The sequence below is a fragment of the Egretta garzetta genome, unplaced genomic scaffold (assembly GCF_000687185.1).
Source record: "Egretta garzetta isolate BGI_Z169 unplaced genomic scaffold, ASM68718v1 scaffold15, whole genome shotgun sequence".
Classification (NCBI taxonomy): Eukaryota; Metazoa; Chordata; class Aves; order Pelecaniformes; family Ardeidae; genus Egretta; species Egretta garzetta.
This window is the reverse complement of record NW_009259798.1, coordinates 2,573,187-2,595,393: the sequence shown is the minus strand read 5'-3', so window position 1 is coordinate 2,595,393 and position 22,207 is coordinate 2,573,187. Positions and strand designations below refer to the sequence as shown.

The 22,207-nt window shown below is 36.3% G+C and overlaps 1 protein-coding gene across 1 annotated transcript in view; it reads left to right on the top strand.

The window, feature by feature from the left end:
* Positions 1-22,207, top strand: part of ROCK2 (Rho associated coiled-coil containing protein kinase 2) — an 80,010-nt gene that overhangs the window by 45,379 nt on the left and 12,424 nt on the right. The window contains exons 6-26 of the mRNA XM_035895323.1: positions 2,005-2,149; positions 5,834-5,972; positions 7,646-7,737; positions 8,542-8,701; positions 9,299-9,362; positions 9,519-9,530; positions 11,157-11,236; positions 11,578-11,626; positions 12,378-12,513; positions 12,657-12,748; positions 13,001-13,249; positions 13,539-13,643; positions 14,289-14,448; positions 15,682-15,842; positions 16,258-16,442; positions 17,668-17,737; positions 20,240-20,343; positions 20,505-20,691; positions 21,034-21,127; positions 21,243-21,337; positions 22,015-22,194. Coding sequence (XP_035751216.1) covers positions 2,005-2,149; positions 5,834-5,972; positions 7,646-7,737; positions 8,542-8,701; positions 9,299-9,362; positions 9,519-9,530; positions 11,157-11,236; positions 11,578-11,626; positions 12,378-12,513; positions 12,657-12,748; positions 13,001-13,249; positions 13,539-13,643; positions 14,289-14,448; positions 15,682-15,842; positions 16,258-16,442; positions 17,668-17,737; positions 20,240-20,343; positions 20,505-20,691; positions 21,034-21,127; positions 21,243-21,337; positions 22,015-22,194 — 2,559 coding nt within the window. The remainder of the gene's footprint in view (positions 1-2,004; positions 2,150-5,833; positions 5,973-7,645; positions 7,738-8,541; positions 8,702-9,298; positions 9,363-9,518; positions 9,531-11,156; positions 11,237-11,577; positions 11,627-12,377; positions 12,514-12,656; positions 12,749-13,000; positions 13,250-13,538; positions 13,644-14,288; positions 14,449-15,681; positions 15,843-16,257; positions 16,443-17,667; positions 17,738-20,239; positions 20,344-20,504; positions 20,692-21,033; positions 21,128-21,242; positions 21,338-22,014; positions 22,195-22,207) is intronic.

Sequence of the window (22,207 nt, the reverse complement as noted above, 5' to 3'; positions counted from 1 at the left end):
GCTCAATTCTTTGACATTTGAAAACTTAAGGCATTGTTACCTGGAGTTCTTTAACATCTGTAATGTCATTGGAAAGAAGCTTTCTTGTTGCTACGTACCAGCCATCAGACCTGGGTAGGGCTGGCTTTTTTTTTTTTTTGCACAACCTTTGCTTTGTTTGCATGAGACCTCATAAAATATCAACATGTATAACATGTTAAAAAGTGTTCTTGTTTTGGTGTATTAATTACAGAGGAATGGGAAATGGAGGTTATTAAGTGCTTAGGTGTTGAGATGATGAGGCTATGACTGAAGCTGTGGTCTTCAGAGAAATCTTTCAGAACTGTTTCAGTGACTTTGTTTTTAAAGAAAACTTCTTACCCAGGGAAGGATTCAGCTGGCTTCAGCCAGTCTTCATTGAGTGAAGGCTCAGACTTTCCCTTGTTGTAATTTTGCGTTTGGATGAGGAAGAGTTAAGCATGCACCAGTGTTGGAGACCTCATTAAGATGCCACAGTCCTACATGCAGCAGAATCACGTGAACCTAGTGCGATTCCTCCAGTGCTCAAAGCAAAGAGGCTTAAACTTCAGAAAAGTCCTGTCAGTTTGTGCACAGGGTGCTGTTATAAGTAGGACGATCAAATAGTGGCTCCTGCCATGTGCCAGATTCATTTTCGAATGTTCTCAGCTTTAGATTTCTGGAGCCTTTGGGCTTTCGTTTATTTCCCAGTGTTAAAATGTGTTCATCTGTATTCTTCTTTGTACAAAGAATGCGTTCAGTCTTCTGAAAAGAGTTAACTAGGATTATCAAGCTATGTGCTGTCTGGTTCATGGTATAGAAAGCAGAAGTTAACCTGCTCTTCATTCTGGAACTGACAAGTTAAAACTTCCTTTAGGTTTCAGCTTCAGCATGGAGTTGTAGAAGATGATAGGCATTTGCCAGGAGGACATTTGAAGTACTCCTTACATCTCTGCAGTATTTAGTCGTCACTTCGGTTTTTGCCTGCCAGTTCATGACTTTCCAGGATTCTGGTTTAGTCCATAAATAAAAGCTTTTGGCACTTATGTTGTGTGTGAAAAGAAATATTGTAGTTTGATGTCTAATTTTTACATGTCAATACAGTTCCCAAAGCAAAGTGTTTCTCTTCTTTTTTTAAATACGTGTTTTGACTTTAGTTGTTGCTGCTGATATTCTGTATTAATATTCAGCCAAAGCTTATGGCAAAATGCTCAAAGAACTTTGTAAGGTGACTTAGAACTAAGATTTGAGGTTGAGAGACAGAATAAAAGATGAGTGTATTTTTGATACTTCTCTAACTTCATCCAGGATTTCATTTCCTTCATCCATCTGGTCTCTCTGGAATGAATGCAGTGAATTTGATCAAAGGAAACAAGGCTTGTAAGCCTGAACCAGCATGCTGGCAGATCTGACGATGCTGTATTTCAGTGTGAAACAAAGAGGATGAAGAATCATTCCGTTAATACTGCTGTATTAAAATGTTAATAAATTTAAAAAAAAAAAGCTTTGCTATTCTTTAAAAATAGCTTTTCCTTTTATTTTTTTCCTATCTTTAAAAAACAAGGCGTGACTATAAAAATTTACCTATAACTTGATTTATTGTCTGAATTAGACAAAACTGTTATGTACCTGCTATGTAGGGCCTAGAATCCATAGCTTGTCAAAATTATTCTAAAGTTTGTCCCTGAATTCAGTGAGTTAAGGAGCAGTCTGTTATGGTGTGTAACTTGATATTGAAACCAATGGTAAAAATAATAGGAGTGGTCAATTTTTGAAAGATGTAATCAAGAAAAACTGCTATGGAGTAGGCAGGGGAGAGCACATTACCAGGAATGGTCATTTCAGTCCGTACTGATTGTGGAGTAAAAACAGAGACTTTCAAACACATTCCTCAAACCAGATATTTTGGGCTATATTTTTTATGTTTTTCTGGTCTAGAAAAAACTAACTGTTTAAAGACTCAGAAGTATTTTTAATTGAGCTATTTGAATTCTTACTGTTACACAGACAGGTATGGTGCGCTGCGATACAGCTGTGGGAACCCCCGACTACATATCGCCCGAAGTTTTGAAATCGCAAGGGGGTGATGGTTATTATGGACGGGAATGTGACTGGTGGTCTGTAGGAGTTTTCCTTTTCGAGATGCTAGTTGGTAAGTAGTGATTTCTTCTGCTAATGAGATTATCGTTGAGTCTTTAGTGTGTCTTTAGCTGTACTTTGCTGCAAGGGGGCCAGTTGTACCTCACCATCTAACAGCTTGTGACTTTTGGCTGGTGCTGGTGCTTCATTCCTGTTCTCTTTGCTCTCTGTTGCTGCTGTGCTGTGACAGCTGTTTGAGTGCTTGCTCAGTGATTAGTTCCCTGACTTGGTTCAGCTTAAAACTAATTCTTAGAATAGTTGTAACTGGGTTAGGCTACCTCAATCTCATGAATGTTTGTGCCGTCTCAGGTAGTACTGAGTTTTCAGGGATGCAGAGATGGGAAAGGGCAGAACTGCCCCTTTCTTTTTTTTTTCTTTCTTCCTTTTTTTTCCCTTTTGTTTCCCCGCCCCCATCGCCCCATCCCCATTTTATTTTCCCCCAGCAGTAGCAACGGCTTCTGTTAGGTGAAAATGACTGTGGAAGTATGGCTTGATTCTTTCCTTTATGCTTGAGTCAGGATTTTTCAGTAAAATACACTGGACTGCTATGGCAACGAACATAGAATATAATCTGTTAAGGAGATGAGTCATCTGCTTCTTAAAATACAGTGATGATCAGTATTATAGTCTAGTAGCAAAATACTGATTATAGAAGGATGGAATTGAGTATATAATTATTAAAAATCCAAATCAGCATGTTGTGGGAATATTGCAGATCTGATGTTTCTGGTTTCCTGAGCCAGGAAAGACATTTGGATATATGATGCTATTACAATCTCTGTATCTTTCAGAATTAAGGCATTTTGATTCACAAAAAGTGTGGTTTACAATTAATAGTCTCTCATAAACAATTTTAGCAATAAATAAAATTCTGTAATTACTAAAATACTGGACATAGCTGTCCAGAATGTTTTCTCAGAGCTTCTTTTTTTTTTTTTTTTTTTTTTTCTTTTCTTCTTCCTCCACTTGTATCTGAGAGGGAGGATTCTCCCCTTTTTATCCTTCTAATGAAAACATTTTTTTTAAGTGAAAGTGAAGAGGTACAGTTTTTGCGGGAGCTAGATTATATGAGGGAACCTGTACCTGGTTAGGACAAAAATCCATCTACATTTCAGTGCAACACACTGTGTTCTTATACCAGGGTTTCTGTATGGGTTGCTAAGCTTAAGGGCTTTATTTGGTTAGTTATTCATAGAGTTTGGAGTTGTGTTAGACAATGTCTAATATTTCATAGGTCTCATGTATTTTTCCTCCCAAAGTATATCTTATTTTAATATTTGTAGCTCTGCTATTTTTACTACTTTTTTTTCTTTTTTCTTTAGTACTGAACGTACTTCTTTTTTTCCTTGTGTATACTCTAGACTGGAAACTTCACTTTCAGTAACTGTGATTTTTTTCAGACACTTTTTCTGATGGGAGGGAAATAACAATGTCGTTTCTGTTTTGGTTTTAGCCATGCCATGATCATGTGTGATTAACACTGTATCCTTTCAGCTGAATTCCTGTCTTCTTTCTTTCTGCTTTTCATGAACACTTCTTCCTGCTATTTTTTTTTTAACCTGAGCCTCTTTCTTCCTCTGAAATGGATATGTGATTGTTCTATCTACACAGTCATCTTGAAATGTTAAAACCTGCTTCACCTTTATGTGGGTAATTACAATTACAGGGCCTAGTTATGCCCAATAATTTTTTTATTTGTTGTTCTCAAATTATCATATTCTAATCTCAGTTGGATTTCCTGTCTGATGGCACCAAAGTCCTTTCCTTCAGTGGCTTTGTTTACAGAGTATTTGAGGCTCAGGTCAAATTAATTTGACAAAGTGTCTAGAAAAGCATGCAGCTTCTCTTCAGGAATGATGTAGCTTTTCTGCTCCTTGTGTTTTGAACTAAGAATAATGATAATATTCAAGACAGATCTTCTGCTCCCCCATACATATTGTTAAGAGAGAGGCACCAATAAAATGGTTTGGAGTATTTGATGCAGGTTAACTTTGACCTTTGGTTAAACCCTTATCCCTTTATTACACTATGGTATTTTGACTGTTGAAGATTTCTTCTTTTTCACCCTCAACAACATGTAACATAAAACAACATTAGTGTTGTCATTTCCGTTCTTAAATAGCCTTATGAGTTTCAAGATCCCATTAACAACAGTTGCTTTTAAAAGCCTTTGTGGACTTTCACACTTGGTTTTCCCTTGATAATCTTACTTAATTTCTCCGTATCCCACACACTGGTAGAAAGTATTTTTGTGTGTGTTTACATATCAGTTTCTGTCTATCCTCCTCTAAAAATTGATGCTCTGAAGAAAGCACAGAAAGTGTTCTGGTGTTTTAGTAAAGACACAGTACTAATGAAAACGGTACTAGTTTTTGTTGTGCGCTTAACTAAAAGCTAAAATGTTGGTCAGCGGATGAATCCTAACACTACTTTAGTTCAGTGACTTAGAGTAGTTTTGAGGTGTGGCCTAAATCAAAGCTGTTTCTGAGACCAAAGACAACTGAGAAGGGGAAGGTTTGGAAAGAGGGAGGCAGCAGCAAATATCAGTGTGGTATGGCAACCTAATGGATTTACTAAAAGTCTTGATATTTTATTCAAGCTGGTAACTACTAATTTCTTATTTTGCCATCAAATGACAGAAAGAGGCTAAAGGCAGGATTGTTGCATTTATATTCTTTTTGAAAGCCGAATGGGTTTTTTTCACTGGTCTGTTCATATATTTTTTCAGATTTTGAAATTTTTAATACCTTATTAGAAGCATGCGGTCAGCATGCTGACTGCCCTGCCGCTGATCCCTGCCTGCACGTGGCACACCAGAATAGAGGAAGGAGCCTAGCGCCCGCGATTGTTCATCTTCTCTGTTAAACCTATGGATTAGTTGTGAGAAAGGATTTATGTAAAAGTTGCAGCCTCTTGATTACTGACCTGGACCATTTGTATATTCAGCGTGTTGTCAGTTAACTTGAATGTCAGTTAACTTTTACCAATACTGGTTCTTTTCAGTTGTCCCAGTTTTACCTTTCTTAAGGATATTTGCAAAGAAACTAGACTTAACTAAAGCCTGTGCTGCAAACCTTTGGGTGAGAAAGGTCTGATTTTAAAAGCCACCTGCCCATGTTAATGTGGGCACCCAAGCTAATACAATTTATCAGTCAACAAGATTCATGAAATGTGGGCTTAACAGTGCAGTAACACACTGTGAAGGCTCCTGCCTAGAGCCAGCTTGCCTTAGGCAGCTCCAGGAGTAGACAGGGTAGACCTGCGTGCCTCTGAAACAGTCTGTGGTGGATTTCCTCCAAAAAAAGTGTGTTAGCAAATCCATAATGAGTTTCAGTCCCTTAAACCCATGGAAGCTCTTAAAGATGGGGATTTATGTGGGTGTCAGCCATCATGTAAATTAGAAAACACAGTGATAGTCTTCAGGTAGAACAAAAGATGTAATTCACTGGGCAAAATTTTGGTAGTGATATGCAGGATGAAAAATAGCTTAGTTTTGTAACAGGCATTTGGGGGAAGGACTATTTTTAATACTATATATAATTTTCTACCCTGCATTCCTTTTTTTTTTTTTTTTTAAACTAAAAGACTCTTTCAGGTAAAACTGCTTGCAGACTTTTCTTCATATATTTTGTCTTTTTCAACTTATGTGACTTGAACATGACTCAAAATCACCGTCAATTTACTACTTTGATTTCAGGTGATACTCCTTTTTATGCAGACTCACTAGTAGGAACATACAGTAAAATTATGGATCATAAGAACTCGTTAAATTTCCCAGATGATGTGGAAATCTCTAAGCATGCTAAGAACCTTATCTGTGCCTTTTTAACTGATAGGTAAGTGCATGTATTATTGTGGTACTGTTTTTATTTTGGATGGTATTAGCACGCGTACATTGTAAAAAATGAATTCTTTCCATTACTTCTCCTAATCTTTGTTCAAATCTCTTCTGCAAAATCTCGTGCTCTCTAGTTTTTCTTTTGGGGTGTTTTTTCCAGGTATTGTATTTTATTTCTATGAGCAGTTCTGACAGCTCATGTTAACACCAGCATTTGTGCCAGACAAATCCTTCCAATTACAGTGTATAATACAGTAACAAACCTGTAAATTGAAAGTAATTTGTAAGCTCCAAGGCAGGGACCAAATCATGCTCAGTGTCTAAGTGGGTGTTGCTTAAAAATATGAAAGCAAATACTTTTAAGAAAATAAGCATGTATTTACTGAGTTTGTTTAAGCTTTCTTACAATGTTTGAACTTTTTTCATTTGCTTTGTTGAGTAGTATGGCTAACAAACCAGCAAGGATATTGTTTTGGCTATAAATAGATCCTAGAGATCTCTCTTCGTGGAACGGAGCTGTATTGATATTAAGCTGCGTAAGCTTGTTCTTGACGTGAACACTTAACATTTTCTTTAGTTCCAAAAAGCAGAGATCATCTTTAATTTCTCTGATTTAAAAGAATGCTGTAGGTCCATATTTAACTCTGGATTGATGATGCCTTCTTAGGCTTTCTTGTGGTCACTTACACTTGGCTACAGCAGAGCACAGAGCCTTTATAGAACGAGGGATTAGGGGGGGAAAAAGCCTTATAATGGTTTTTGCATTCAAAGAGAGGTTATTTGCTCTGTTGAGCAAGATCGTGGTTACTCAGGAAGGATGTGCTTTAAAAGTGTTTTTCACCCTTAGTAGCTGAAGGGTAGAGAGAAAATATGAGTAGAATTTAATAATGTAAATGTGGCGAGGTGTACTTCCACTACGTGTCCCCATCTTCCTGTTTATATTTAATACAGTGCTCGAGCGATTTATTTGAAACAGATGCCTTCTTTCCGTATGTGTGATCACTGCTGAAACACTTAAAGAAGGAATAAGCATCAACCCTGTGATTTATTAGTTCATTTACACGCATTGTTTTTATGTCCTGTTCTTGTAGATGGTTTTAAAGAGACTCTTCTGGTCAATCTAAAAGTTTCTTGTTGCACTTAAGATTTATTTCACTGCAAATATCAGTAAAAGATGTGTCAGGGTTAGTTATGGGGCAGGGGATGGAATCCTTAAAATATTTATTTCAGTCCAGCTTTGAATAACTGTTCTGTGCAGTAAGTTAGACCTTCCCTCACTTGCGTCTTAAGGTTTGTCATGTGGTTTGGCAGACACGGAACTTCTGCAGTTTTTTTTCCCCCAAGGGTGTTGGGGTTTTGTTTGTGTTTTTAGTTTTTTCTTAGTTTTTGCCTCAGCGCTCTCTTTCTTGCTTTACTCCCCACGTGGCAGACTCCAAATTCTGGACATTTTAGCAGCTTGCAGGGAGAGTGCATGCTAAGAAACAGAGCACATTTTATATAAGAAGCTGCAGGTCAGTGGTTGGTAGATTTTTAGTTTTTTTTCATTTGACAATTAACACAGACAGTCTTTACTGAAAGTTTCTTTGCTGCTTATGAGCAAGTCAGAATTTAAATAACAAAAAACGAGTGTTGTTTTTCCTAATGTGCATTTGTCTTAATTGCTATGCTTAGGGATGTACGGCTTGGGAGAAATGGGGTAGAAGAAATAAAGCTTCACCCTTTCTTCAAGAGTGATCAGTGGAACTGGGACAACATTCGAGAGAGTAAGTAAATCAGCTTAAAAGTTTTTATTCAGCATTTGCAATAGTAGAAATGAAGAAAACTGTATAAATTAAGTATTTTCTATCTATCAAGAATCTTGCTTAAACTTCCATATATTTATCATTTGTATTATAAAAACTCTTATCAGTGAGGGTTAGTAAATATACATTTTTCCTACTGGAATTATCTTCACCTTTATCATGCTTTTAATGTCTAGATTTCTGTTTTGAACAAGAGAACTAGATGTTTTAGAACTCTGACTAAAAAGAATGCATGCTAGGTTCTGTTTCTTTGTGGCTTTTGTTGTTTTGTTTGGGGTTTTTTGGTGGTGGTGGTTTGTTTGGTTGGGTTTTTTTTTAAACCTTCTGTAGTTAAGACAGTAGTTTGACAGCAGTCTTGTCAGTTGTAGTGCTTTTCATTTAAGGCATTGTGAACTTGATAACTTTAGGCAAAAAAACCAAAGTATGTCAGTTGAGATCATGAGCTTGATCGTAACTTCTGAAGTCATATATTTACTAAGGTTTCTTAAAATGATGATTGTATTCAGAGTTCTATTCCCAAATGTGATTACCTTAGCAAACACATTTTGCACATTAGATATTCTATGCAATAGGCAACCAATGTAAAAATAGATTTGTCTAGAAAAAAATGTTCACAGTAATATTTACAGATCTGCTGTATGGTTAATACATACTTAACTAGCAGGACAACTTTATAATATAGGCTTTTTAACATTACAGAGATACCAGTATGTAGCAAGTGTCTGAATCTTGGAGTGAAGTTGATCTCTTCTCCCCTTTTTATAGCTGCTGCTCCTGTTGTTCCTGAGCTTAGCAGTGATATAGATAGCAGTAATTTTGATGACATTGAGGACGACAAGGGAGACGTGGAAACCTTTCCAATCCCCAAAGCCTTCGTGGGAAACCAGCTGCCTTTTATAGGATTTACCTACTATAGAGACAATTTGTATGTGATATTTTAATACGCATTTTTAGCAATACACCTACAGATTTTTCCTATATCTTATCCTTTTTTTCAATCTAGAGACATAATTTATTTATTGCATTATATTCATATATGTCCAATTGTGAAGATACAAGATGCAGAGTTTAAGTAGAATATATAATTTGCTACTATTTTGGTTATTTTGATAACTGATTAAACACAGTATTTTTATAAGCATAAAATCAAGTCCCTTAAAGAGTCTTATAGGGTTAAAATACTGATAGATTTGTAATTTAGTTCTAAAATGGCTTTTTATTAGTAGCTTTAGAAAAAAGTTTACACAAGATAATAGCTTACTAAGACTCAACTTCAATAGTTAAGAAATAATTCTATTAATTAAAAAATTATAAGCTCTATGGGTTTGAAAACATATGTTATACTTCACTTAAGATTCAAATCAGATGCACTCACACTGAAATAAAACAAGCTTCATTCTGAGAATACTGTAGGACAAATTAAGACTGGAGAGAATTGATTAAAATGAGTTGATTGGCAAGGTTGCCAGAGTTGTTGAAAACTTGAATAAGAGCTGGAGGGATTTGTTTTTGTTTTTGACAGGTTGCTAAGTGACTCCTCTCAGTCTTGCAGAGAAAATGAATCCGTGCAATCTAGTAAAAATGAGGTTAGTGCCTTTTTTTTTTTGTAAGTATTAACGATTGATTAATTTTGTTAGGTCTGTTAAGAAAAGACGAAGTCTAAAATAAGTTTACTGGAAATTTTATGGGGGGCTTTTTGTCTTTTAATGGTCCTCAATAAAAATGATATTTTCTATTTACAGGACAGCAAGGATGTAAGTATATTGTTTGAGTTATGAAAGGAATAAAAAAAAATCCTACATAATTTGTGTGAAGTACCTTAAATGTTTATTCACCAAATTGTTAACAGTAAACCACTTGTATTTTGAAACAGTTGTACTCAAGCATTAAGGTACTATGGTTTAAAGATGAGTGAATACAGATTCTCCTCGAATTCTTTTGCCATCTAGAATTTGTTTGGAAAAGAAATGTGTAAGGCTCTGTTGCCACAAACAGCATTACTCTTGGAAAGGTTGTGAATTTTGGCTCCACGCTTGCCTGAGTGATTCATGACTGATTTATTCAGAGTTTGGAAAAGTAAATTGTCACCTGCAGTGCTAAAGGAATGTTTAGATCATGCTCTCAGTTGAAGTGAGTGTATGGAGCATGTTTATACAGATTCTGAAGACTGACAATTGAATTTAAATTTGCAGATGACAGGAGAATGCTATGGAATTTTCACGTACTTACTTCATTATGTTACTTAAACATTTGTATTATTCAAGTGTAGATAGTATATTGTTAATGTTTTTAGAATTTAAAACTCCTTTTCAAAGTTTAAAAAATAAGTAAAGGAAATGCATTATGTATTGACCAGCATAAATTTAAACGCAAGTGTTTATTCATCTCCGTGCCTTCCTGTCATTGCTGAGTTGATGAATAGTTTCAGACTTTGCTGAATAGACTAAGTTTTAGAGTTTCCCTTTTAAAAATAAATGCTACTGCTGTTTAAAATACGTAGTGTCACGTTCATGATATTTGCTTTATGTTGTGATAGTGGACTTAGTAAAATTTTGCATTTCGCTTCTGACAACTTTTTCATTTTGTATTTTCTCAAGCAGTGAATCTCTAGTCCTGGTGTCCTTTTTAGTGTCCCTGTTCTAGCAATCTTCTAATTGCAACAATTATAAAGTGTTTTAGAAAACCACATTTTTAGATTTTATGTTTGGAGGGTAGAGGAGGAGGAGGAGGGGGAAGGGAGGAAAACAAATGCATTTTAAAGCCTGAAGATATGAGAGAGTTCCAACATTTATTATTTCTGATTTATTTAATGAATATTTGGGTATGTGACTCTCAGTCTCTTTTTAATATTTTAGTAAGCAAACCAAAACATTCCCAAACTTGAAAAGTGTTAGCTTCTGTATGTGTTAGACTGAAATTCTTTTTTATGTGAGGTCATTGAGCATGCTTAGTAATGTTCTCTGAATACTGTCCAATTTGGCCACGTGGCTCCCTTTTTATTTTTTAATGTTATTTAGAAAAGACTATCCCAAAAATTTTGCTCTAGTGGAAAGTCTCTGTCTGTAGAGAAAGAGTACAGCAAAGGGCCATTAGCAATATTCTTTGCCCATAGAAATTTTATGACTCAATCTGTGGCACATAATTCAGCAATGGTTAGATTTAATGCAGCAGATCTCGTTACTATGGATCTGTATTTTTAAAATCATCAGGATTAAAACCTTGTAAAGATGTAACCTTCTGGCGATGGTTTTAAAATAATATAGCGGAAGGTTGAATTAATTTTCCTCACTTTCCCTTTTTTTGTTATTTAATTGATTTACACTTGTTTTATGTGATAACATTTTTATATGTGAGCTATGCTTTTTTGACATTTTACACAGTTTCAGAAAAAACTAAGCAAGCTAGAAGAACAGCTCAGTAACGAATTACAAGCCAAAGATGAACTAGAACAGAAGTACAGGTGAGACTGTTTTGGCATGTTTGGTATGTTTATAAAGAAGTTTTATTACAGCTTTTGCTTTTGAATGCTTAAAGGCGTTTAATCTACTTTGGGGATTCCCAACACTGCAAGCAGACCTCACTGTAAATTGCTGGCCTAATCCTTGCTACTCCTGTGATGACCGTTTTCTTTTTTTTGCCTTAATTCTCCATAAGAATCTCTTTATTGTTTGAGTGATTACTCCAGTCCTTGAGGTTTCATGTTATTGCTGAAAACAGTGTCTTATATAAAATTAGACGCATCCAAACATCTAATTTCTGTATAATCAGCAAGGTTTAAAAATATTTTTCAAATTTCTTCAGGTCTACTAATACTCGTTTAGAGAAGATAGTGAAAGAGCTAGATGAAGAGGTGAGTCCATAATTATTTCTTATGGGAATTACAACTTTAACATTTGTATCTGGCTGTTTTCCTTAGGAAACAGCAAATTACTTTTGAGTAGCTATGTATTTGTAGCAAGCAATACCAGCTGATTTCTTGATATTCACAAGCATAAAATTGTTGTCACTGCTAAAATATTTTCATTGTGACTTCTGTACGACAACTACACATTTGTTTCCAGAATCCATTTTTTACTATGTTTTTAATTTGGAGGACAGTGTAATATGAATAATCCATCTACAGTTCTAATAACTGAAGACGTGAGAGTAATGTTGGTGGAAGAGGAGCCCATTCTTTGCACTGTTCAAACAGTGTCAGTAAAAGGACCCTCTTTCTTGCCCAGCTTTGCACTTCAGCCCTACTACAAATTTGTCATGTCTGTAGTGGACACATACAACTTAACGTATTTCTCGTCCGGGTGCATGTTGAGACCTTATGGGTACGTGTATGTTTCTGTGCCTCCTGAGTCGCTGCTAGGTTGGTTTACCAGATTCATCAAATCCAAACAATAAAACGAGTTTTAAATTGTAAAAGCTCATGGCCATAGTCATCCTGGGCTGGATTTGACCACGTGTTCTGATATGCTGTGTTTGCAGCAGGCAAATGGACTGTGTCTTTCTCCATTACAAACTAAACTGAGTGCGTGAGCTGTCTTTTTGTTACTTAAAGAATACCATTCTTCTGTATGTAATTAGTGGTGTTTTTTTAAAAATATATCCAGATAACTTCAAGGAAGAATGTAGAGTCTGCAGTCAGACAGTTAGAAAGAGAGAAGGCTCTTCTTCAGCATAAGAATACAGAATATCAGAGGAGAGCAGAACATGAAGCAGATAAAAAACGCAATTTGGAAAATGAGGGTATGTTGAACCATGGTCGAAGGGTTCTGTTTTGATGTGGGTTTTTAAAAGATAAAATAAATGAATTACAGCTCAAATTAGTGTTTTCATGACAGTAATTAATATTGTTGATTTTGTTTTTTCTTTTTTTTTTTTTGTTACAGTTAACAGTTTGAAAGACCAGCTTGAAGATTTAAAGAAGAGGAATCAGAACTCTCAAATATCCAATGAGAAAATCAATCAACTACAAAGACAGGCATGCCAACTTTACATATGTTTATTTAAAATAATAAATGTTTGAACTACAGATTTTACTAGTAGTGGAGGGAGTTAAAATGTGTAATGGAGTTTTAAAAGCTGTACTTTCTTGTCATGTTTTGGTGTTCAAAAGTAATCTTAAAATACATCTCTTTTTATTTCTTTAATCCATAAAATCTAGTATTCTGTAGTAGAAATGGTAGCTGTTATATTTTAATTGTTTCTGATGTGGTTTTTTACCAATCCTTAGTTGGATGAAGCCAATTCTTTGCTGCGGTCAGAGTCTGATACTGCAGCCAGGTTAAGGAAGAACCAGACAGAAAGTACGAAGCAAATCCAGCAGCTGGAAGCTAATAATCGAGAACTACAAGATAAGAACTGCCTCCTAGAGAATGCTAAACTCAAACTGGAGAAGGACTTTCTCAATCTTCAGTCAGCTCTAGAATCAGAAAGGAGAGATAGAAGTCATGGATCAGAGATTATCAGTGATTTACAAGGTATTCCTGCAAGTGTTCTGAAGTTAAGCTTGCTTCTTATTTCAGAAAAAAACATAGGGTTTGATCATGTTATTTCAGCTTCAAATTGTGACTAGGTTAGCGTGCTGTTCTATACAATGTTTTGTAAGTATGAACACACATTTAAGAGAAAATAGGTGATAACATTTTATAAAAGTTAGTGATAACTTTTAAAATCACCCTGAAAGGAGATGTTCTTAATAATGAAAATTAGAAGGTGTTGCATTTGAAAAATTTTATCTCCCAAGTAGATACAGTACATTCTTTTTCTACACATTGCCCAGCCTCACTGATGTTTTGGCCATTTTTAGGTCTGCATTAGCTAAACTAGAAGTGGAGAAGAGACGATTGCAGGAAAAACTTACGGATTTAGAGAAGGTAACAGCACTTCAAAGTGGACATTGGTGTTACATTCTTCGGGAATTATTAAATTTCGACTTTCATTACTTGAGATGTGGAGACAAAATCTATGCAAAAAATAAGCCTTGTTTTCAGTGTTTATTCTTTTTCTTTGATTTTTTTCTTCATTGTTTTTGCAATATGAGAAGTGGGGAAAAAAAGACAGCATTTCCCTTCTAAAGTACATGTACTCCAGTGTGTAGCTTAACAGGGCAGAAGTGACATTTAATTTCACCTGATTTTTTTTTTTTAACTCTTAATATTGCCAAAAATAAAAAAGCTTCTGGTAATATTTTTTTTTTTTTTGACAAATTTGTCTTGAAACAAAAGTACTGAAAAAATTCTTCAGTAAATTTAATCTCTGAGCTACTCTTATTACAGAATGTTGGTTGTTAAGGCAGTATTTCTATAATTGTTTGCAACTGGGGATGTCATTGTGCATTTTTGGAGTACTTTGCCTTTCATAGAAAACGTGTAGAAATGAGTTTTCAGTTAGCTCCTTAGAGTCTGGGCTGCTCTTCTACCCTTAGCATACTTCCAAGCAGCATGTTACTGTTGTCTGAAATTTTTTATTTAACCTGATGTATTTAATGTTTTATTTCAATGTCATTTCTTCTTTAACAGGAAAAGAGCAACATGGAAATAGATATGACATATAAATTCAAAGTTATGCAGCAGAACCTTGAACAAGAAGAAGCTGAACATAAAGCCACAAAAGCACGATTAGCAGACAAAAATAAGATCTATGAGTCTATAGAGGAAGCAAAATCTGAAGCCATGAAAGGTATGTATTTGACATCACAGTTCAACTTAGGTGTAGTTATACAAAGTAGATAATGTAATCTTTTAATGCTAGTGGAAGCCTAAGTATAGGCTTTTTTCCTTGATTCCTCTTTTCTTTTAGAATATAATTAGTGTCGTAAAAATCAGTCGTAGTCCCTTTGTCCTTGCTTTGCTAGGTTGAAGATGCAGTGGTTTAGTCTTCGAGTAAAACAGGTTCTCCATTGCACACACCACTAATTCAGTTTTTGTGGTAGTGTATTCTGAATTAATTTTTCTTAAACTTATATTACTAAAACTGCTTGAAATGTTTTTGTTAAGAGCTTATCTGTGTTCTTACTCACTGTACTCGTGTCTTTTTCTGTCTTCCTAAATAAAATACGTCACCAACTTAACGATTTAAATATGTAGACCAGATAGAGTTAGAGATAGCAAAGCCTTTGCTAGGCTTCCATAGTCATTGTGCATATTCTGGTGCATCTCATGACAATTGCAATCTCTTGGAGAGGGGTAATTAACAAACAATTCCAGAAGATGGCTAGTACTTTTGAATTAAATGGCTTATGTTTATTGTAGCTGTTAAAAAAGCTACCTACAAATCCTGTCCTTCCAGATGGGTTTTCTTCACCAAAAGGGTTGTCAGGCTCTGGAATGGGCTGCCCAGAGAGGTGGTCGAGTCCCCATCCCTGGAGGTATTTAAATGAAAGATAGATGAGGTGCTTAGGGCCATGGTTTAGTGGTGGGATGGCAGGGTTAGGTTAAAGGTTGGACTCGATGATCTTAAAGGTCTTTTCCAACCAAAGTGATTCTATGATTCAAAGGAAGCTCAAATAATTCAATAATAATGGCTGAATCACTTGGCATGTCAGGTCCTTGAACAGCTTCAACTCTTAAAATAATGTCAAATTATCGTAGTCAAAGCAATGCTTTAGTAGATTTAGATGAATTATTTTTTAAAATCCACCCTTTTTATCCATCTCAGATGTGTTGCAGGTAAACTGGAAGTTATCCTGAAACTCAAAAGTAGGAAATAGCTATCAGTCAGGAATGCTTGCAAAAGCATCCTCTGGGAGTGGGTTTACTGTGAAAATTTTAATGAATCACTCTTCAGCAATCTTTTTCTTCAGTGTTAAAAGGTTAAACATGTTGCTTATTGTTAGTATGGGATAGAGATAGACCTCCCCTCACCCTCCAAAATCCCAACACTGACTGACGTCTTCAATCTCTTGCTTCACAGAAATGGAGAAGAAACTTCTGGAAGAGAGAGCTTTGAAGCAAAAAGTAGAAAATCGGTTGTTGGAAGCTGAAAAACAGCGCTCCATGTTGGACTGTGATCTCAAACAATCGCAACAGAAAATCAATGAGCTCCTTAGGCAAAAGGATATACTAAATGAAGATGTAAGGAACGTTGACAAAAGGAGTCTTGAGTGGAACCTGGTTTTCAATGTCATAATATTTTCCCTGTTATAGCTGTATTTAGGAATGTTTATGAATGAAAATGGCAGCAACTTCTTCCTTCTCTGCATTTAGAACTTTAAAAAGTCTACAGAATGTGTTTTAATTTTTCTGAAATATTTCAGTGTTATTGAACTTAAAAAGTTCTTCTTCTGGAATGTAAACTGCTGAGAGATTGACGTGGAAAAACTAGCTTATTTATTGTGTGCTAATGCCTTTGTTCAGGAAGTAGCTTTGACTTACCAAAAGATGTGAGCGTGTTGTACAAAAGTGTAGAGGAAGTCAATAAGAGACACTGTTTACAAATGTTGCTTTCCTGTGTATGTCTGAAAAATTCACGGGTTTCTTTATTTTTCAGGTAAAAAACCTGACATTAAAAATAGAGCAAGAAACACAAAAGCGTTGTCTCACTCAGAATGACCTCAAGATGCAAACACAACAAGTCAACACCTTGAAAATGTCAGAGAAGCAGTTAAAACAGGAGAATAACCATCTTCAGGAAATCAAATTAAGTCTGGAAAAACAAAATAACGAACTCCGCAAGTACGCAGAGTTGCTCTGTATTTTTTAATAATGTTACTGATTTGTAATTATGTTTTGGCAGAAGCGGAGAGCAATATTAATTTTGAAAATTTGCTGCACAGAATATGCTATTCTACAGTGCAAAACTTAATTGTTGTTTAAAATAATTTACAGTGATGTGATTCTAGTTGAGATTTGCCCTAGTGATTCAGCAATGTATAGTTTTCTAGTAAAAGATGTTTGTTATCCTGAGAATCTTAAAAAACCCAGCTTAAAAGGAAAAGTGTGAGGACTTCAGGGAAACACTTAATAGAAAGTCTAGGTCCTTTTTTTTTTTTTTTTTTTAATGACGTAGACCTTCAGTGAAGAGGAAAGTTACTGGCATTGTTAGTCCCAGAGAGCTTGTTAAGAGTTGGAATGAATACTAGTACAGAGCTGTGGAGCGCAACCATTGGAAATATCTCATACTAAAGATGTTTAAACGCATTTGTTGGGCCTTCAAATAGGAATTATGTTAAATCCCAGCAGTTCTTCATGGTCTTACAAGCAATATATGCACCTGATCATTAATAGATAAATAAATATTTAATTTTTTTTACATAAAGAACATTCTGGGGAATGAAAAGGCAAGTTTAGCACATCTATCAGATGAACCTCATTCTTAGCTCCTTTATGACTTCTGGTGGTTTATCTTTTCTGTCAGCAAGATGCAGTTACTCACCTAGAAGGTGGCTACATGCGTTCGTTGCTGTAATGTGAAACACTGGCAGAAATCTTTTCTGCTAAATTACTGTTCTTTGTTATGGACTGACTAATTGACTTTCTGAGTTGTTTTAATAACAGATGAATTAAAGAAATTATGCGTGTCAAAGAATACAGGCATGTTTTTACAGACTGAGCTTTAGCAAACGAGAGACCCAAAACAATATGTCAGATCAGTGAGGTTTTACATGGAAGTAAGATTCTGTTGGTGTCCGTTTGCTTTATCAGTGACTCTTACTGCTTAAACTAGGTGACGCTGTGGTAGTTAGTATGTTAACAGTACTAAACTGACTTCTTACTAGTGCAGTTTTATCAGCTGTACAAGTGAAAAAGAGAGCTGGTACCCATAGGAAGCCTCAGCTTTAATTGCTGACCATACTTTGTTCAGGAAATGACTGAACATCTTAAGAGTGTGAACGCTGTCTTTTCTGTTTACTGGTTTGGGATATGTTCATATATTTTAAAGTATGTTATTCCTTTCTAGGGAACGTCAAGAAGCAGATGGACAAATGAAAGAGCTTCAAGACCAACTTGAAGCTGAACAGTATTTCTCGGTATGTTTTATACTGTTTTATTTTTATAGTAATTTGTTTACCAACTACAATGTTAGCTTTTCTTCTTCCTCTTCAGCCGTCAGGCATTTCACATCTCTAACCTAAAGTTAATCCTTTTTCTTGTGTCTGTCTTGGGTGTTCTCTGTAGCCTTGTCATCACTCCTGGTTCTTGATCAGTGAGCAGTGTGAAAGAGCTCATCTTAAGAAATGTCCCAGCTTTGGAAGGCAGTCCCAAACATAGTTTAGAGGGGGGGAGGAGTCAAGCAGCTCATTCTTTCCACAGTGGGAATAATTTTCTGCGTGTTTCAAACCTTTTGCATTCAGCATCTCTTCCATGCAGCATGTAACAAAACATGTGTTTTTAAGGCTTGGAAGGAAATTTTTGCATTACAGCCAAACTTGGTAGAGATCTGTGGTGGGTTGATGCTGGCTGGACACTAGGTGCCCACCAAAGCCACTCTGTCGTCAGCTGGACAGGGGAGAGAAAATGTAACAAAAGGCTCCTGAGTTGAGAATAAGGACAGGAAGAGATCACTCAGCAATTACCATCATAGGCAAAACAGATTTGACTTGGGGAATTCAGTTTAATTTATTACCAATCAAATCAGACTAGGATAACGAGAAATAAAACCATATCTTAAAACACTTTCTCCCCACCCCTCCCTTCTTTTTGGGCTTAACTTCACTCCTGATTTTCTCTACCTCCTCCCCCCAAGCAGCGCGGAGGGATGGGGAATGGGGGTTGGGGTCAGTTCATCACACGCTGTCTCTGCCACTCCTTCCTCCTCAGGGGGGCACCCCTCACACTCTGCCCCTGCTCCAGCCTGGGGTCCCTCCCATGGCAGACAGTCCTCCATGAACTTCTCCAGCATGAGTCCTTCCCATGGGCTGCAATTCTTCCCGCACTGCTCCAGCGTGGGTCCATCACTTCCACAAGGTGCAGTTGCTCAGGAACAGACTGCTCCAGCGTGGGTCCCCTACGGGGTCACCAGCCCTGCCAGCAAGCCTGCCCCAGCCTGGGCTCCTCCCCTACAGGTCCTGCCAGGAGCCTGCTCTGGTGCAGGCTTCCCATGGGGTCACAGCCGCTTTCAGGCATTCACCTGCACTGGCTGGGCTGCAGGTCCACGGGAGATCTGCTCCCCCATGGCCTTCCCTGGGCTGCAGGGGCACAGCCTGCCCCACCATGGGCTGCACCAGGGGCTGCAGGAGAATCTCTGCTCTGGCGCCTGGAGCACCGCCTGCCCCTCCTACTTCACTGACCCTGGTGTCTGCAGAGTTGTTCCTCTCACATCTTCTTGCTCCTCTCTCCAGCTGCAGTTGCTGTTGTGCATCAACTTTCCCCCCCTTATTAAATATGTTATGACAGAGGCGCTACCACCATCGCTGATGGGCTCGGCCTTGGCCAGTGGCAGGTCTGCCTTGGAGCCAGCTGGCATTGGCTTTATTGGACGTGGGGGGAAGCTTCTAGCATCTTCTCACAGAAGCCACCCCTGTAGCCTCCCCGCTACTAAAACCTTGCCATGCAAACCCAGTACAAGATCTGTTGGGAGTTTTTGCTTTATTGTGATAAAGTACAACAAAATAAATAGATATGTTACTTAAAAACCATCACTTGCATATGGAGGCTAATTTATATCAATAGTGCACAGCCAGTTGCACTGCAGGTAGAGCCCAAAAGGCTTGTTTCAGAATTACAGGGAATAAGATTTTACTGTGGTCTTTAGGGCAGTGAGGAGAAGGACTAGCTGAAGTTTTAGTAGATCAAGAAGTTTCACACGTTAGAGGAGAGAAAGGGAGAGCTGAGGTCAGTTGACTGTTGTGGGTAGGCCATAGACAGTTTGCCTTGAAATCCCCGCACTAAATGCGCTTGCAGTTGTCTGTCACTTTACCTGTATACAGTCATTCAAATGTACAGAACAATACATTTTTTCTTTGATTTCCTCTAGAGCTCTACCTTTTTATCCCATTTCCCAAAAATTTTAATTTCAAATGCTTTTCTAATCTGTTTCTTCCCTTCCTCCTATACTTCTTTTTGCTCTTTAGCTGTCTTGTTGTTTTAATGGATTTGTATGGTTAAAATCTAAATTCTACCTCCCTCTGACAAAGACCTAAAATAATACAAAAAAAATTACTGATTTTCCTTATTTCTGAAACTGCTGATTTTCTATCAAATCATGGTATTCACATTGAGAGTCGCTTTAACAGTATGTTTACAAACATTAAATGTACATCATACCTCTGTCCACTCACAAATACGCAAGTTTAAAAAAAAAAAAACAAAACAACAAAACAAACAAAAAATGTCAAACAACAAAAAGGTAAAGTAACCAAAATGTATTTGGGAATGATGATGACAGTTAAATTTAGAGAAGGCATTGCACAATTATACTCTAATGAGTGTGTGATTAAAGAATTGCATAGTGTCATCTTGTATCAGTTTTTGTTTACCTTCAAGCTAGAATATACAAGTCACATTCTTTTCTATCCAACTTTAAATTCTAGACTCTGTACAAGACGCAAGTTCGAGAACTTAAAGAAGAATGTGAGGAAAAGACCAAACTTTGTAAAGAAATGCAGCAAAAGATACAAGAGTTACAGGATGAGAGGTAGACTCCACTAGTTGTACTACTAATATATAAAAGATTAGGAAGGCATTTTGTTGTTTTACTCTTCTTTTTTTTTTTTTTTTTTTAATTCCCCCTCTACCCTGCCCCCACCATAACCTCCCATTTTTTAAGTTAATAGAGTATTTATCAATAATTTGCAGAGATTCCTTGGCTGCTCAGCTAGAGATTACTTTGACAAAAGCAGATTCAGAACAACTTGCACGTTCCATTGCTGAAGAACAGTACTCTGATTTGGAAAAAGAGAAGATTATGAAAGAGCTGGAGATTAAAGAGATGATGGCTAGGCATAAACAGGAACTTACTGAGAAAGATGCCACCATAGCCTCTGTGAGTAGTATGAATCATAATTTTGGTAGAGATTTACATGGGCTTGAATTTCATTTGCAGTTTGAGTTATCCATTGTTATTTATCATACTTAGAGGTAAGTGATATACAGGTGTATCTGACATTTTAAAAATAGTTATTTTCTATGCATGAAATAAAAAAAACTCTTATCACGTTTCTTCCATGCATCTCTGATCGTTCGTTCTTCTGTGTCCCTACCCCTCTGACAGCTAGTCCTCTTATCTTATCCTGGTTTCACTCTGAAGTATTTCCTTCTCTCCTGTAATGCTTTCATATACCAAATGTGTTTTGTCACATAATCACGTGCACTTTTTGTTTTGTAGTTGGAGGAAGCAAATAGGACACTAACTAGCGATGTGGCTAATCTTGCTAATGAGAAAGAAGAACTAAACAATAAACTGAAGGAAGTACAAGAACGTATGTATTCTCTGAACCAAATATAATTTAATTTGAAACTAGTTTTGTTCTTTAATAGTACTATTTTCTTTTGTAATGAGCTTTCATAGATTTTTTTTTTATTACCTTGCTACAGAAATTACAAAGCTAAAAGAAGAAGAAGCAAATGTAGGAAATATTAAAGCACAGTTTGAGAAACAATTGTTGAATGAAAGAACATTGAAAACCCAGGTAAGCAAATGTATCTAAATGAATGAATAGATAGTGTTCATGAAGCAAATGATTTTTAATAGAAAACATTCCATGGTAAACTATCTATATATATATACTGTTAAGACTTTATTCTTTTTTGCCCCTGAAACAAAATATATTAATCTTTTTTTTTTGCTTCTACTAAGTAGACTTTCAGTGTAGTGAAACTGCATCCTCATGATTTATTATAGAGGAACTCCTAATCCAGATGCAGTCTACCAGCAAAAATCCTCATGTCAGTCAAATGAATTCATATTTTACTGATTTCCATCTTGATTTATATTCCTCTCTAAGTTCCATAAAACTGTATCTTTCTGATTTGCATTTGGGTTGTTTTTTAGAACTAATGGCATTTTAATCCAAAGATACATTTTGGGACTAGCTAATGGAAACAGAAGAGAATATTTAAATGAATAGAAGTGTTCAAAGCAAATGCTTGCTTAAAGTGAAAACAGCATCATTACCTTCTTTGCAATTTTGAGTAGTACATTGAATTAAAGCAACTTTATAGTACCGGATATGCAAGGGTCTTAGTTTACAGTTAGATTAAGTGTGTCTGATCATGGATAGGAGAGAAGACTTTATTTCTTCACAATATAACTCTATGTATTTATTGGTGTGGTTTTTATCTTCTTTTTTTTCTTGCCCATGGGAAGGCTGTGAATAAATTGGCTGAGATCATGAATCGGAAGGGTCCAGTCAAACGTGGAGCTGACACTGATGTACGGCGGAAGGAAAAGGAAAATAGGAAACTGCATATGGAACTGAAGTCTGAACGAGAAAAGTTAACCCAAATGATGATCAAATATCAGAAGGAAATCAATGAAATGCAGGCAGTAAGATCCTTTT